Source organism: Ictalurus furcatus, chromosome 18 (assembly GCF_023375685.1).
Source record: "Ictalurus furcatus strain D&B chromosome 18, Billie_1.0, whole genome shotgun sequence".
In the NCBI taxonomy this organism is placed as follows: domain Eukaryota; kingdom Metazoa; phylum Chordata; class Actinopteri; order Siluriformes; family Ictaluridae; genus Ictalurus; species Ictalurus furcatus.
Window position 1 is genome coordinate 2,802,669 of NC_071272.1, and position 12,171 is coordinate 2,814,839.

The following is a 12,171-nucleotide window of genomic DNA, read 5'->3' on the forward strand; positions in this document are numbered from 1 at the left end:
TGTGTGTGTGTGTGTGTGTGTGTGTGTGTGTGTGTACAGGAGGCTCTGGAGAAGCAGACCCAGCATGCACAGGAGCTGTCTGAGAAACTGTGGCTGGCCGAGAGGAATCTGGAAGAGATCGAGATTGAAAAAGATACCAAGGGAAAGAAAGCAGTAGAGCTCAACAGCACCGTAGACAGACTGGAGACTGAGGTGCACATGCGCGTGCGCACACACACACACACACACACACACACACACACACACACACACTCACTCACACACGTACAGAAAGTGATGCATGTAATTTATAGTGTATAATAACCACAAATTAGTCATGTTAAAATTAGTAGCTGTTGCAGTTAGAAAATCCTGACAGTAGGGAGCGCTGCAGCACCCACGGTGCTCCCATAACTGCAGAACAAACACACACACACCTACTGTATACCCAAATGTATTGTCCAGTACATTTGACGTGAGTGATGGAGAAAGATTCAGGGAGATTTCATGCACAGATACTGATGCAGTGATCTTCAGCCTATACACAGTTGCTCATTTTTATTGTGTGTGTGTGTGTGTGTGTGTGTGTTAGCTGGCAGAGGCTCTGCAGCAGGCATCTCAAGCGAGTTCTGAGTTGAGTCTACAGCAGAAACTCCGAGTAGACACACAGCTGAGAGTGGAGGAGCTGGAGGAGTGTGTGTTGGAGAAAGAGCAGGAGATTATGAGCTTGAAGCAGATCGTCAGTCGCCTACAGGGAGAGGTATACGCGCGCGCACACACTCACACGTATCTTGCCTGGAGGAAGATTTACACTACACTTACACTTTCAGGGCTGTAGGTTACATTTTGGAGCAAGCAACACTGGGGAAAGTGTCGTAGGACAAACTGAAATATTCTAAAACTGCGATTAAAAAGTCCATTCTAATCTCACTGATAAGTGATGACCTGAATAACGTCGGAATTGCGGTATAGATGATTTTCCAACTAAAACAAATGACATGCACACAGAATTTCACAGAAGCTCCAACTTGACCATGTGTAAAGCCACGTTTAAAAATGAATTACAGCTGGGGGGAATAGCAGCAGCTTCCTTAATTCAGATAAATAAAGAGTCTAAACAATACACGATACTTCCTTAATTAAAGGGAATGAAACGTCTGGATTTAAATAAACGTAAGTCTGTACAGCCGTCTTCCATGTACACAAGTAAATTCACGATAAATAAATCTGCTCCAACTTTTCCACAGCAAAATTCTCACAAGAGAGGTGTGTGTGTGTGTGTAGGTCTCCGATAAGCTGATGGATAAGGAGCGGTCTCTAGAAGATGAGATCCAATTGAGGGAGAAAATTCAGCTTCAGTGTAAACAGGCTGAGAGAGCATTGGAGGATTTACAGATGGAGCTGAACACACTCTCACAGACCAGAGACGATCTGAGCAAACAGCTCAAACTGGCACAGGTAACCCATGCCCACACACTCGCACACGTATTGGATTCTTAAGACACATATAAGAAGTATTCTTGTCCTTTATGTATATATGTGCTTGAAGTTTTTCAAATTGATGACAAAGTTAAGGACTTGGAAAAGGGAAAGATATTAATATGCTGTGTGTGTGTGTGTGTGTGTGTGTGTGTGTGTGTGTGTGTGTGTGTGTGTGTGTGTCAGGAAAAAGTGATTGACCTGGAAACTGACCTGGAGGAGATGCAGGAGAATGAGCAAAGGCTGATCACCAAACACAAGAGATCAGTGGATCAGGTCAGTACACACACAATTCTGTATAAACTGACTGTGTATTTAAGTCGTTGGAGGTATATGAAGCTTTGTGTACGTAGTCACTGTACGGAAGGATTTTGGAGATAGTCCTCGGGGTGGAGCTGTATTGGATCCAACTCCTCCAATAATCCACATAATACTGTGCAGCACAAAGCAACACATTAAACAAACTGAGCCAGAATGAGGAGCTGGATCCGGCATGACTGCACCCCATGGACTTCCTGTTCGGCAGCAAGTGGTGCAGACTTTAATTGCGTGAGACCTTAATTGTTAGCTCCATCGCAAGACTAAAGAAGAAAATGTTGGACACGAGTGGAGAAATTGTGCCCTTTTTTTTTATGGACTAGCAGGTAAAATAAACGAGACTTTGTTTGTTTGTGTCTTGCAGTTTGAACAGATGCAGGTGAAACTGATACAGGAGAAGGACCTTAATGATAAACTGGAGTGTGAGAAAGTCATCCTGGAGAGACAGGTATAGAAATATTTATATATAGTAGATCCTTTTCAGTTTAAGAGAAGGACACGTGTCGAATGGAGTGTATTGATAAAACCGCTGAGTCACTATATAACCGAGTTGCACTGTTATCAGATGTCTAATTTATCAGCTTGTGATGCATCAAGCGTATAAATAACTTGTGTTCGGTGTCTGAAAATATTGTTTTTTGCGATATTGTGGTGATCACTTGTGATGTAATGATCACTTCATTCTCAGGTTCGAGAGCTACGGGGTGAAATCGAGGAGCTGCAGAATAACAGAGTTCAGGAGCATGTGATCACTAAAGCAGAGGCCAGAGCTAAAGAACTGGAGAACATGCTGAGAATGGAGGAGAGGTACACACACACACACACACACACACACACACACACACACACACACACACACACACACGTGCATATTATACTCACTAAAGATACTACAGCCTGTGTATTTCTTTCATACTTCTACATCAGCTGCACATGCACATCTAAACTCTCTTGCACACATCCATGTTTCTCTGCAGAAGTAAAGTGGTGTTGAACAACACCATCAGTAAGCTGGAGAGGAAAATTAATGAACTGAGCGACCAGTTGGAGGAGGAGCACAAGATCAGCAACGAGCAGAAAGACCTGGTACGCTTTATTTACACTTTAACTGCATGTGTCAGTTCTCACCACTAGATGGTGCATGTGGAGTTTATGAAACGGATGGTAATCTGAAGTAATACTGAATTACTGTCGAGATGACCGTACTCCCGAGTCCAGTATGTCCGGCGACTAAAATTTTTTAAAAATAAATAAATAAAATTTGACAAAGCCCGATCTTAAAGGAGCTCGTCTTCCGATTATTTTCAACACGACACGAGTACCACGCGTCACTTTCTGATTTTAATTAGGTTTTTTTTTTTCTTCTTTGTGCGTTGATGTATTGTGTTATTAGCTGATTTGTTTACTGTGCATGCGTGTAGATGACCCAGAGAATGAGATCTATGAAGAGGCAGCTGAACGAAGCAGAAGAGGAGACGAGTCGCCGCGAGGCTCAGTTCAGATACACACAGCGAGAGTTAGCAGAGGAGAGAGAGTCCAACTCTCGATTACAGAAACAGCTCCTCGACCTCCAGCTACAGATGAAGTGAGTTATTCTATACACACACATCTTTCTGTATGATGTATACACACTTTTTAAAAGATTTTTATTAACGGTCTCTTGCATACACACATTCGTAAACACTTTACCGTTACTGTGTATTACTGTTCCAGTTAGAGCGACGCCAAGTGCGTCGGTAAATAAACACGTTTTAAATGAGCGTTTTCTCCAAATAGCAGCACACACACACACACACACACATGCGCACACAAATTTAGCTTTGACATAATTATTGATGCGGATAATTAATGCTAGGCGTACTCTTAACCCTGAGGTACAGCCAAATGTCCCAGCAAGGTCAAAACTGTTAAATATTCCTAACCTTGTGGGGACATTTGGTTCCCACCAAGATATAAAAATATGCAACCCCCCCCCCCACTTCCCCCACCAACCTCCTAATCACAGCTACACTACCGGTCAAAAGTTTAGACACACTCCTTCATTATTTTTATTTTTCCACATTTTAGGATAATAATAAAGTCCTCAAAACTGTAGAGTAACACAGATGGAACTATGGGAATTTTGTTGTGATAAAAAAAAATCCAAAATAATTGAATATTTTAGCATCTTCAAAGTAGACGCCCCTTTTTGCCGAGAATTTCCAGAAATGTATTCTTGGCGTTTTCTCACTTGATTTCTTGAGGAATTTCCCCGAGATGATTTTTAAACAGTATTAAAGGAGTTCCCACCGACGCCGGACTCTTATCGGCTGCTTTTCGGAATATTACGCTCCAAGACATACTTTTTTTTTTTTTTTTTTTTTTTTAAACGTATGTTTTTGTAAATAAAATGTTCGTTTTCTAATGAAAGAAATGAATACGTCGGCACGGTTATATTTTGTGTCTACGCCACCGACTTCACACGTTTAATCATCACACCTTCAGATCGAAAGGTTTTTAAGATCACGAGAAACATTTCAGTCGAGTGTCCACAAACTTTTGACTGATCGTGTATGTATGTGTGTTTTGTTTTTTTCCCCCCCCTGTAGGAGAAAGGAGTCCGTAATGATGAGACAAACTCTGGATAACTATACCTTAAAGCTGAACTTGTCTGATGATGATGATGAGGAAGAAAAGAAGAAGCCCGAGGAGCCCGTTTCAGCCCAGAAATGAGCGAGAGAGCGAGAGAGAGAGAGAGAGAGCGAGAGAAAACAAACTGGTGACTGTATAGAGATGGTGAATGTACAACGAAGACAAGTTGCAAAAACATTTACAGCAAACCAAACTCCAACAAAACAAATGTTCAATTTCTTTAAAAAAAAAAAAAACGAAACAAAAAAAAAGAGGCACTTTTTAATATTTGTGTCAGTAAGTTTAATAGCTGGGATCTAACCAATCTTTCCACCTGAGAAAGGAAACTTCTGTTTGTTGGTGGGTTATTTTTATAATCGACTTTTATATGGAGAGAGTTTTCAGTCCAGACAATAAGCTTAACTCTGTCTGCTAAATGTTTCGCAGGGGTTTAGAGGTGAATACGGTATGTTCTCGCTGCCAAACACATCACACAAAGTGGTCTTCGTAGAGAAATGTGCATGCCATGCACCGTTTATTTTTTAACTGTATAGAGGAACATCTTACTATTTAATTTAACTGTTTTTTTTTTCTTTCTTTCTTTCTTTCTTTCTTTTGTTTTCTGTCCTGAAGGTGTACATGCTCTAAGAATAATGTAAATACTTTTGCAAACATTAACAAATACATTTTTCATTTTAGAATTCATCGTGTAAGACTAGGATGTTAATGCTAGTCGGGAAAAAATAATAGTAATAAATAAATAAATAAATAAATAAATAAATAGGGCAATTCATTTAGAACTGTTTTATAAAAGAACTTTGAGGAATGTTTTTGAGGTTTGTCCCAAATAGTTTTATTTAATAATCGGCATTAGCGTTTCTGAGTGCCGTAATCCGTCGTTTCTTTACTTGGATTATAGTTTGACCAAATGACAGAAATGCTAATGTTACAAATAATGATTCATGAATTGAAATGAAATGGTATTTAAATACGCATTGGCTTCAATTCAGTTTCACCTAAATCCTTTATTTAAAATGAGCTCTCATGCTCAAATATGCATGGAAATAGTCTTTCCTAAAGCATTGTTGTAAATGTGTGTGTTCATTCCTGCTAATTATTCAAATAAGATCTTACTATCGTGCTGACAGAAATAAACAGCTTAGACCCGCATGGGTTCCGTGTCGGTCTGCGCTGGTGTACGCGAGTTAGTGCTGGTCTGGTGCGGGTTTAGTTTGGACAAAATATGCTCATACTAATCATAAAGCATACAGTAATCATCATAACCAAATGGCAAAAGGCTGTCATTCACTCTTGTGAGAACTTTCTCTAAAACTGTCCCTTTGTAAAATGTGCTAATATGCATGGAAATGGTCTTGTTCCTTGTGCATTAATATAAATGTATGCATTCACACAAAGGTCGTGTCTTTTCATTTTCTAATTACGGATGCATGATCACATTGTGGCTAAAGGAATGCTCGACCAAGCAGACTGCGCTTGTATCACGTGTACTGAAATTCATGTCTCCTAGGAGATGAGGAGATTTCAAATCTATTCAAATAAAACCGTGAGGATTGGTACTGTGCGACCGAATGCGCTAAGGCTGTGCTCTAATCTCTAGAACAAGTGAGCTAAGTGGCTCCTGACAAACAGCAAACGCTGACCCCGTTCAGTTCACGTGCTGAATACTATACACTGTATATACACACTGCTGTCCAATTCAAATGAAGTATACTTCCAAAAACATTGAACTATTACACCGCTGTAACAGATTCTTATTATACGACGATACATGTTTTAAATACACACACACACGCACACGCGCACACACACACGCACACGGTTGAACACAAGGAGGTGTAGGCATTTTTCTTTATTCATAAGGAACATACAGAACACTCGTCATTTAATGTTCTCCCAGTAAACAGACCTGGTTTCCTGTTACACTCCATACCTACTTTATATGCATTCATTTATATAAGAGCTGTGTACATACTGTAATAAAGGTCTGCAGGATTGCACAGCACGTCATTGGTCACTAGAGCTAGAACAGGCACAATGAGAGAAAACTAATGTAAACTTTTTCGAGATTTTCTCAAATTTAGTATTAGGTAGCTGTTTGTAATCGTGTACTGGTCAAAGGCTGACGAGATTCCAAGAGGATCCTTTGCTCCGAAAATTGGCATTGGACGGCAAAGCCCCCATGGTTTCATAAATTGGTAGGGGAAAATCGAAACATTTGTGTGTTTTGGCACTGAAAAAGATAACACTTACCTTAAAATCATATACATATTTAAAGCGGTGTTTAGGCGAATGTGTTGCTAGTGTGTTTTAGTAGATCGCACTTTAAGATTGTGTGACCGAGTGAGCACAAAAACTTGCAAGTTTTGTTGAAGTTGTAAGTTTGGGCAATTCCGCTAACTTCTATAAGTGATTTATTTATTTATTTATTTATTTATTTATTTATTTATGGGGGGAGGGGGATGGGGGTGGCGTCAGTATGTGGAATCATGTGTTGGAGCAATAATTAAAGATGAAAAATAAAATCCAAAAGGGTCAAATAAAAATGCTACACATTGTAGACTAGAATGAGAACATTTCCTAAGAGTTCTACTGAGATACTCTACACATAAAGCAGATTTTTCCTTTTTATGTGTTCTGCAGCAATTCTACTTGTAACCCGAGATGCCAGTTAATAAGTTCCAGCCGTTCAAAGATGGAGTACTCGACTTTTCATTACAGCGATCACGTCTGTCTTATAAAGGTTCAAAAATGTCTTGCTTTTGAAAATACTCAATTTAGTTCAGGAAAAATGAATGCGTGAAGTGTAAGTTTTACTACGTGTACTTACTAGAGCACAGCCGCTTGTGGAAATGTCCCAAACACAAATAATGCATAGACTCCATTTGAACAAGACTTTTTCATCGCCATTTGTATGGTGTATGTAGTTCTCGGCGCCTAATGGAATGTGAGCGTTACCCATAATGCACAGTGAGCACCGGGTAACGTTTCGAATCAACTGTGATCGGTGATGCCCTTTTATTAATTTGACTTTCAAGTAATTGTGTAATGTAATAAATGGTCGGTTCGCTATGTAATGTGTGACATGTAGGTAGTAGTTACACTTGTGTACTTCCCTGTGCCCTCAGACAGGCTTTAGCTTTAGCTCGGTGTGCTAGCGATTAACTAGCAGGCTATTAGCTAATTACTAAATACACTAAAACAGCATCAAGTTATGAAGCAAATAACATGCGATTAAAATTTTTCTCGATGACTCTTTCTTGATGATGTTTTCTAGAATTATAACGTGAACTCATGTAGACGCACCAAATTTAAAAACACCTACATACCATGTGTAGAAAAAAAAATTCATTCTCATGTGTACCAGATTCATTTATTTATAAACTTGGTACACATGATAATGAATCTGCACTTAATGCTCGTCAAAGGCAAGCTGTATTAAACTAATTAATACAATACAAAAAGTGTTTTTGGCACACAAACCGCATGCGAGAAGTTAATCGTGTAGGCGGTCTGACTTTTTTTTTTTTTTTTTTTTTTTTTTTTTTGGAGCTACATATAATACACAAAGTGGTTAAAATGATCAATTGCACCATCAAACCTACACACACTGTCCAAAACACTTGTGGATCATTTTAGAAAAAAGGATGTTATGAAATAACTGAAGTTTGGGAGAAAGACTACATGGAGCTTCAGCTCCTACCCCAGACACGCAGTTCTCAGCCCATGTTTTCACCCCGATCATTACAGCTTCACATTCACTGGCTTTTAGTTGTATTTGTAAGCCTGCTTTATAAACATTTTATATACACCGATCAGCCATAACATTAAAACCACCTGCCTAATATTGTGTACGTCTCCCTCGTGCCATCGAGACGGCTCTGACCCGTCGAGGCATTTGATGGACTCCACGAGAGCTCTGAAGGTGTGCCGTGGTATCTGGCACCAAGACATTTGCAGCAGATCCTTTACGTCCTGTAAGTTAAGTTGCGAGGTGCGGCTTCCGTGGATCGGACTTGTTTGTCCAGCGCATCCGACAGACGCTCGATCAGACTGGGGAATTTGTAGGCCGAGTCAACACCTTGAACTCTTTGTCATGTTCCTCAAACCGTTCCGGGACTATTTTTTTGCAGTGTGGCATGGCGCATTATCCTTCTGAAAGAGACCACTGCCGTTAAGGAACACTGTTGCCATGAAGGGGTGTACTTGGTCTGCAACGACGCTTCGGTAGATGGTACATAAAAGTCAAACTAACATCCACAATCCCAAGGTCTCCAAGCAGGACCGTGCCCAGAGCATCACACTGCCTCTGCCGGCTTTCCTTCTTCCCGTAGTGCGTCCTGTGATACAGATACAGTAGCTCTTCTGTGGGATCAGACCTGTCAGTTTAGCCTTCGCTCCTCACACACGTCAACACACCTTGGGCGCCCATGACCCTGTCGCCGGTTCACCGGTTGTCCTTCCTTGGACCACTTTTGTTTTTTTTAGGTACTAACCACTTGTATACCAGGAACACCACACAAGACTTGCCGTTTTGGAGACGCTCTGACCCAGTCATCCAACCATCACGATGTGTCCCTTGTCAAAGTTGCTCAGATCCGTATGCTTCCAACACATCAACTCCGAGAACTGACTGTTCACTTGCTGCCTAATAAATATACCCCACCCCTTCAGAGGGGCCACTGTACAGTAACAAGATAGTCCGTGTTATTCACTTCCCCTGTCGGTGCTTTTAATGTTATTGCTGATGGGTGTAAATCTACAACAATCCATTTCTAAGTGTCTAAAATATTTGTCACTTGAAAAAAAAAACAGACCTTTCAGTGAGTGGATGCAGATAATTTAGCATTACACTTTACTATTAAAAAGAGAAGGAATCTTTTACCCCAAATCACCAACCCTATTATTACTTTATCTGCTATGTCTTAAAGCTGCAAGTATGCCGTTCTTATCCATATGTTGCAACCACTGTAGCTAAATTAGCAATTCTGAGCAAAAATATGCCTTTAATATTTCTTTTAACAGCCACAGAAAGTCATGCAGTATTTTAGTACCGAGCCTGATCTGTTCCTTTTACTCAACATATTGAGACAAAAACTAAAAATAAGAATTTCCATGACAACGCTACATCAGTACGGCAGACCAAAACCCAGCATCCGTTGTGAACCTTTTAAACCTAAAACCTAAGATGAAATTGGACATATAAAGTAAATGGAGTTAACTTGTGTTTTAGGGTGCAGCTCGGGTAGAAAAACAGCTAAATATAATGTAAATAATTCTAAATCTAGGCATGTGGAAACGAAAACATACATTTGGTAAAATGAACAGTGCAGTAAGTGTAGAATCTAAACGATATGTTTTAAAATCTTCATAGATATTCTGTCTTAAATATTGGTGTTTAAATAATTCTTATATTAATTAATGTAACGTATCTAGAATAGCTTTGTCGTAGTTAACGGATCTATTTAACAGAGACTCTAAAGAATGAATACCTTGTTGACTAGAACAATTTCAGAATCACCCCCAAAGTGCATTGGAGATGTGCACGCGCGCACACACACACACAATATATATAGTTATGATAACTCTAGTCATGAGTAATTAAAGGGCAGAACGCATTCATTTCATAAAAGTGGACTGGAGAACTAAATCTATACATTCTGTCATGCATTAAGCACGTTCATGCTTTAATGCGAGTATTTAAAAACTGAGTATTAAAAAACTCAACCTGTCAGAAAGAATTTATAAAGAAATAAATATTGTTAGAAAGAATCAGTGTTTAAATGGGTGTTTAAATGACCAATTACGAGGTGGAAAAAGACCAAAAGCTTATTAACCAGATTATTTTTTTTCTTCTTCTTCCGCTTCAAAATGCACTAGATGTACTACAAACAAGAAAGAACTGTTCAGATGTTTTAAACGCATTTACATACAGATCCAGCGCCCTGCTTTCATAACCACACGATGTACGTACAGGACTGAGCTGTAACTCCACATCCGTCCACATGAGGGCGTAATAAGGCAATTTCTAACAGGCGCACTTTTTCTCCGCTGTTGGCGCGCCGCTCAGCTTGCTGGTGCTGTCTGTATGATGTGCGTCGACTTTCTCTGGTTTTTCGACACACTGCTCCATCCTCTTCATCACCAGGTCGAGCAGAGTGACCACGGCTTTATCTACTGCTGCGCCCGTCGCTGCGCTCGTCTCAAAGTACGGGATGCTGGAGGTCAGAAAAGGAACAATAAATGATGTAGAATGGGATAAAACTCTACAGATAAAAATCCTGTATCCAGTGTTTATATATTTCTGTAAAGCTGCTTTGAGACAATGTCCATTATTAAAAGCGCTATACAAATAAAATCGAATTGGAAAATGATCTACAAAAAAACAACAACTCGAATACAGATCAAAATTAAAGGCGACAAAAGATCTACAGAACAAAATACAGCAATGAATCCCAGATTTAGAGAAACATTTACGTAGTGTCCTTGTTTTAATCCTGGAACTTTTGAAACGTTAAGGTCCATACGAAGGAAGCTTCTGAGGTACAAACTAATGTCCACATAGCCACTAAAGATTAAAACACACACCTGCTCCTTACCCCTTGATGTCCACAGTGGCCTTTTTAATAATAATTAAACTATAAAGAAAAGGCCCTGGCTGCCATCTCTCTGCAGTTTACATCACATAACCTGCTGTGCTGCTGCAGACACTAACCCTGAGCTCTGATGAACAGTTTACAGCTTCTGCGTTTACACGGTTTCAGATCACTCCAGCTGACTCTCGACTGTCCTGCTCATTTGTATAGTTACACTTCACTGGGGAAATCATGCAGCAGAGGAGTCAGAGCAGTCAGAGCTCTCTAAACACAGCCATATCGGAGTGCTTGTAGTTTGGACGTGTACTGCGTATGTGATTAGAAATAAAACGTGTACCATGCAAGTTCTAACTTGGCTGTGTACCTAGGCTGTGTTTAGTTTTCGTTAATTTTTTTCAACTTAAAGTTGTGTATGCATTTTAATGATGTGCATGATACTTAAGTCTTTCATTGTTTATTCCTTCTGTAGTTAGTATAAATCTACCTTCAAAAAAAGAGAGAAGGCAAGAAGAAAAACAAAATGAACTGTTCATCTTGTCCTCTCTGACGCAGGGGTTGTCAAACTTTTTGCAAACGGGTCCCTGAAAAAAAAAAAAAATCACAGATTCCTTAGTCCAGATTTATTCTGTGAACTATTATTATTTTTTTAATTTTCCTATTTGGTCCGGTCAATTCACAGCTTTGTGCCCTTTGGCTCCCGGTCATGGATGGCTATGGAGCCGAATAATTGGGATTTGAACTCGGACGTTCTCGACGACAGAGTGAACGCTGTTCTGTTGCACCACTCGGGAACAAACTATTCGGATGAACGTCACTTAAACGTATCCAACAATATTCAGGAGCTTTTTATTCCTGAACTTTCCAAAGACACAACAGATCCACAGTGACATCATTTATACTCCTACTTGTAGGTTTGGAATAAACCGCTTCAATTCAACTGGCCAGTCAAATAATCTGATAACTATGAACTCGATGATATATCTTTGATAATAGTGTGATTTCCACCACTGTAACAAAATAAAAATAAAAATCTTCAAAGAAACATTGCCCTAACAGAAAGAGACAAGTCTGCCAAAGAGACCTTGAAATAATTCTAATCTGAGAAATAATATAGTGGGGTTTGTTATGTTCTGCTCTAGTTCAGCAGGTTATATTGCATTTGGGTTTTAAT

General features: G+C 39.6%; 2 protein-coding genes across 5 annotated transcripts in view; one reads left to right on the plus strand and one right to left on the minus strand.

Moving 5' to 3' along the window:
* LOC128621998 (cingulin-like protein 1) overlaps positions 1-5,801 on the plus strand; it is a 38,825-nt gene extending 33,024 nt beyond the window's left edge. The window contains exons 12-20 of the mRNA XM_053648112.1: positions 40-192; positions 572-739; positions 1,264-1,437; positions 1,645-1,734; positions 2,141-2,224; positions 2,465-2,583; positions 2,754-2,862; positions 3,198-3,361; positions 4,365-5,801. Coding sequence (XP_053504087.1) covers positions 40-192; positions 572-739; positions 1,264-1,437; positions 1,645-1,734; positions 2,141-2,224; positions 2,465-2,583; positions 2,754-2,862; positions 3,198-3,361; positions 4,365-4,488 — 1,185 coding nt within the window. The 3' untranslated portion in view covers positions 4,489-5,801. The remainder of the gene's footprint in view (positions 1-39; positions 193-571; positions 740-1,263; positions 1,438-1,644; positions 1,735-2,140; positions 2,225-2,464; positions 2,584-2,753; positions 2,863-3,197; positions 3,362-4,364) is intronic.
* A 229-nt stretch (positions 5,802-6,030) lies between these two features.
* The window catches only part of rab27b (RAB27B, member RAS oncogene family), a 43,324-nt gene continuing 37,183 nt past the window's right edge, over positions 6,031-12,171 (minus strand). For all 4 annotated transcript variants that reach the window (XM_053648114.1, XM_053648113.1, XM_053648115.1 and 1 more), the window contains one exon: positions 6,031-10,622. In XM_053648114.1, coding sequence (XP_053504089.1) covers positions 10,433-10,622 — 190 coding nt within the window. In that variant the 3' untranslated portion in view covers positions 6,031-10,432. The remainder of the gene's footprint in view (positions 10,623-12,171) is intronic.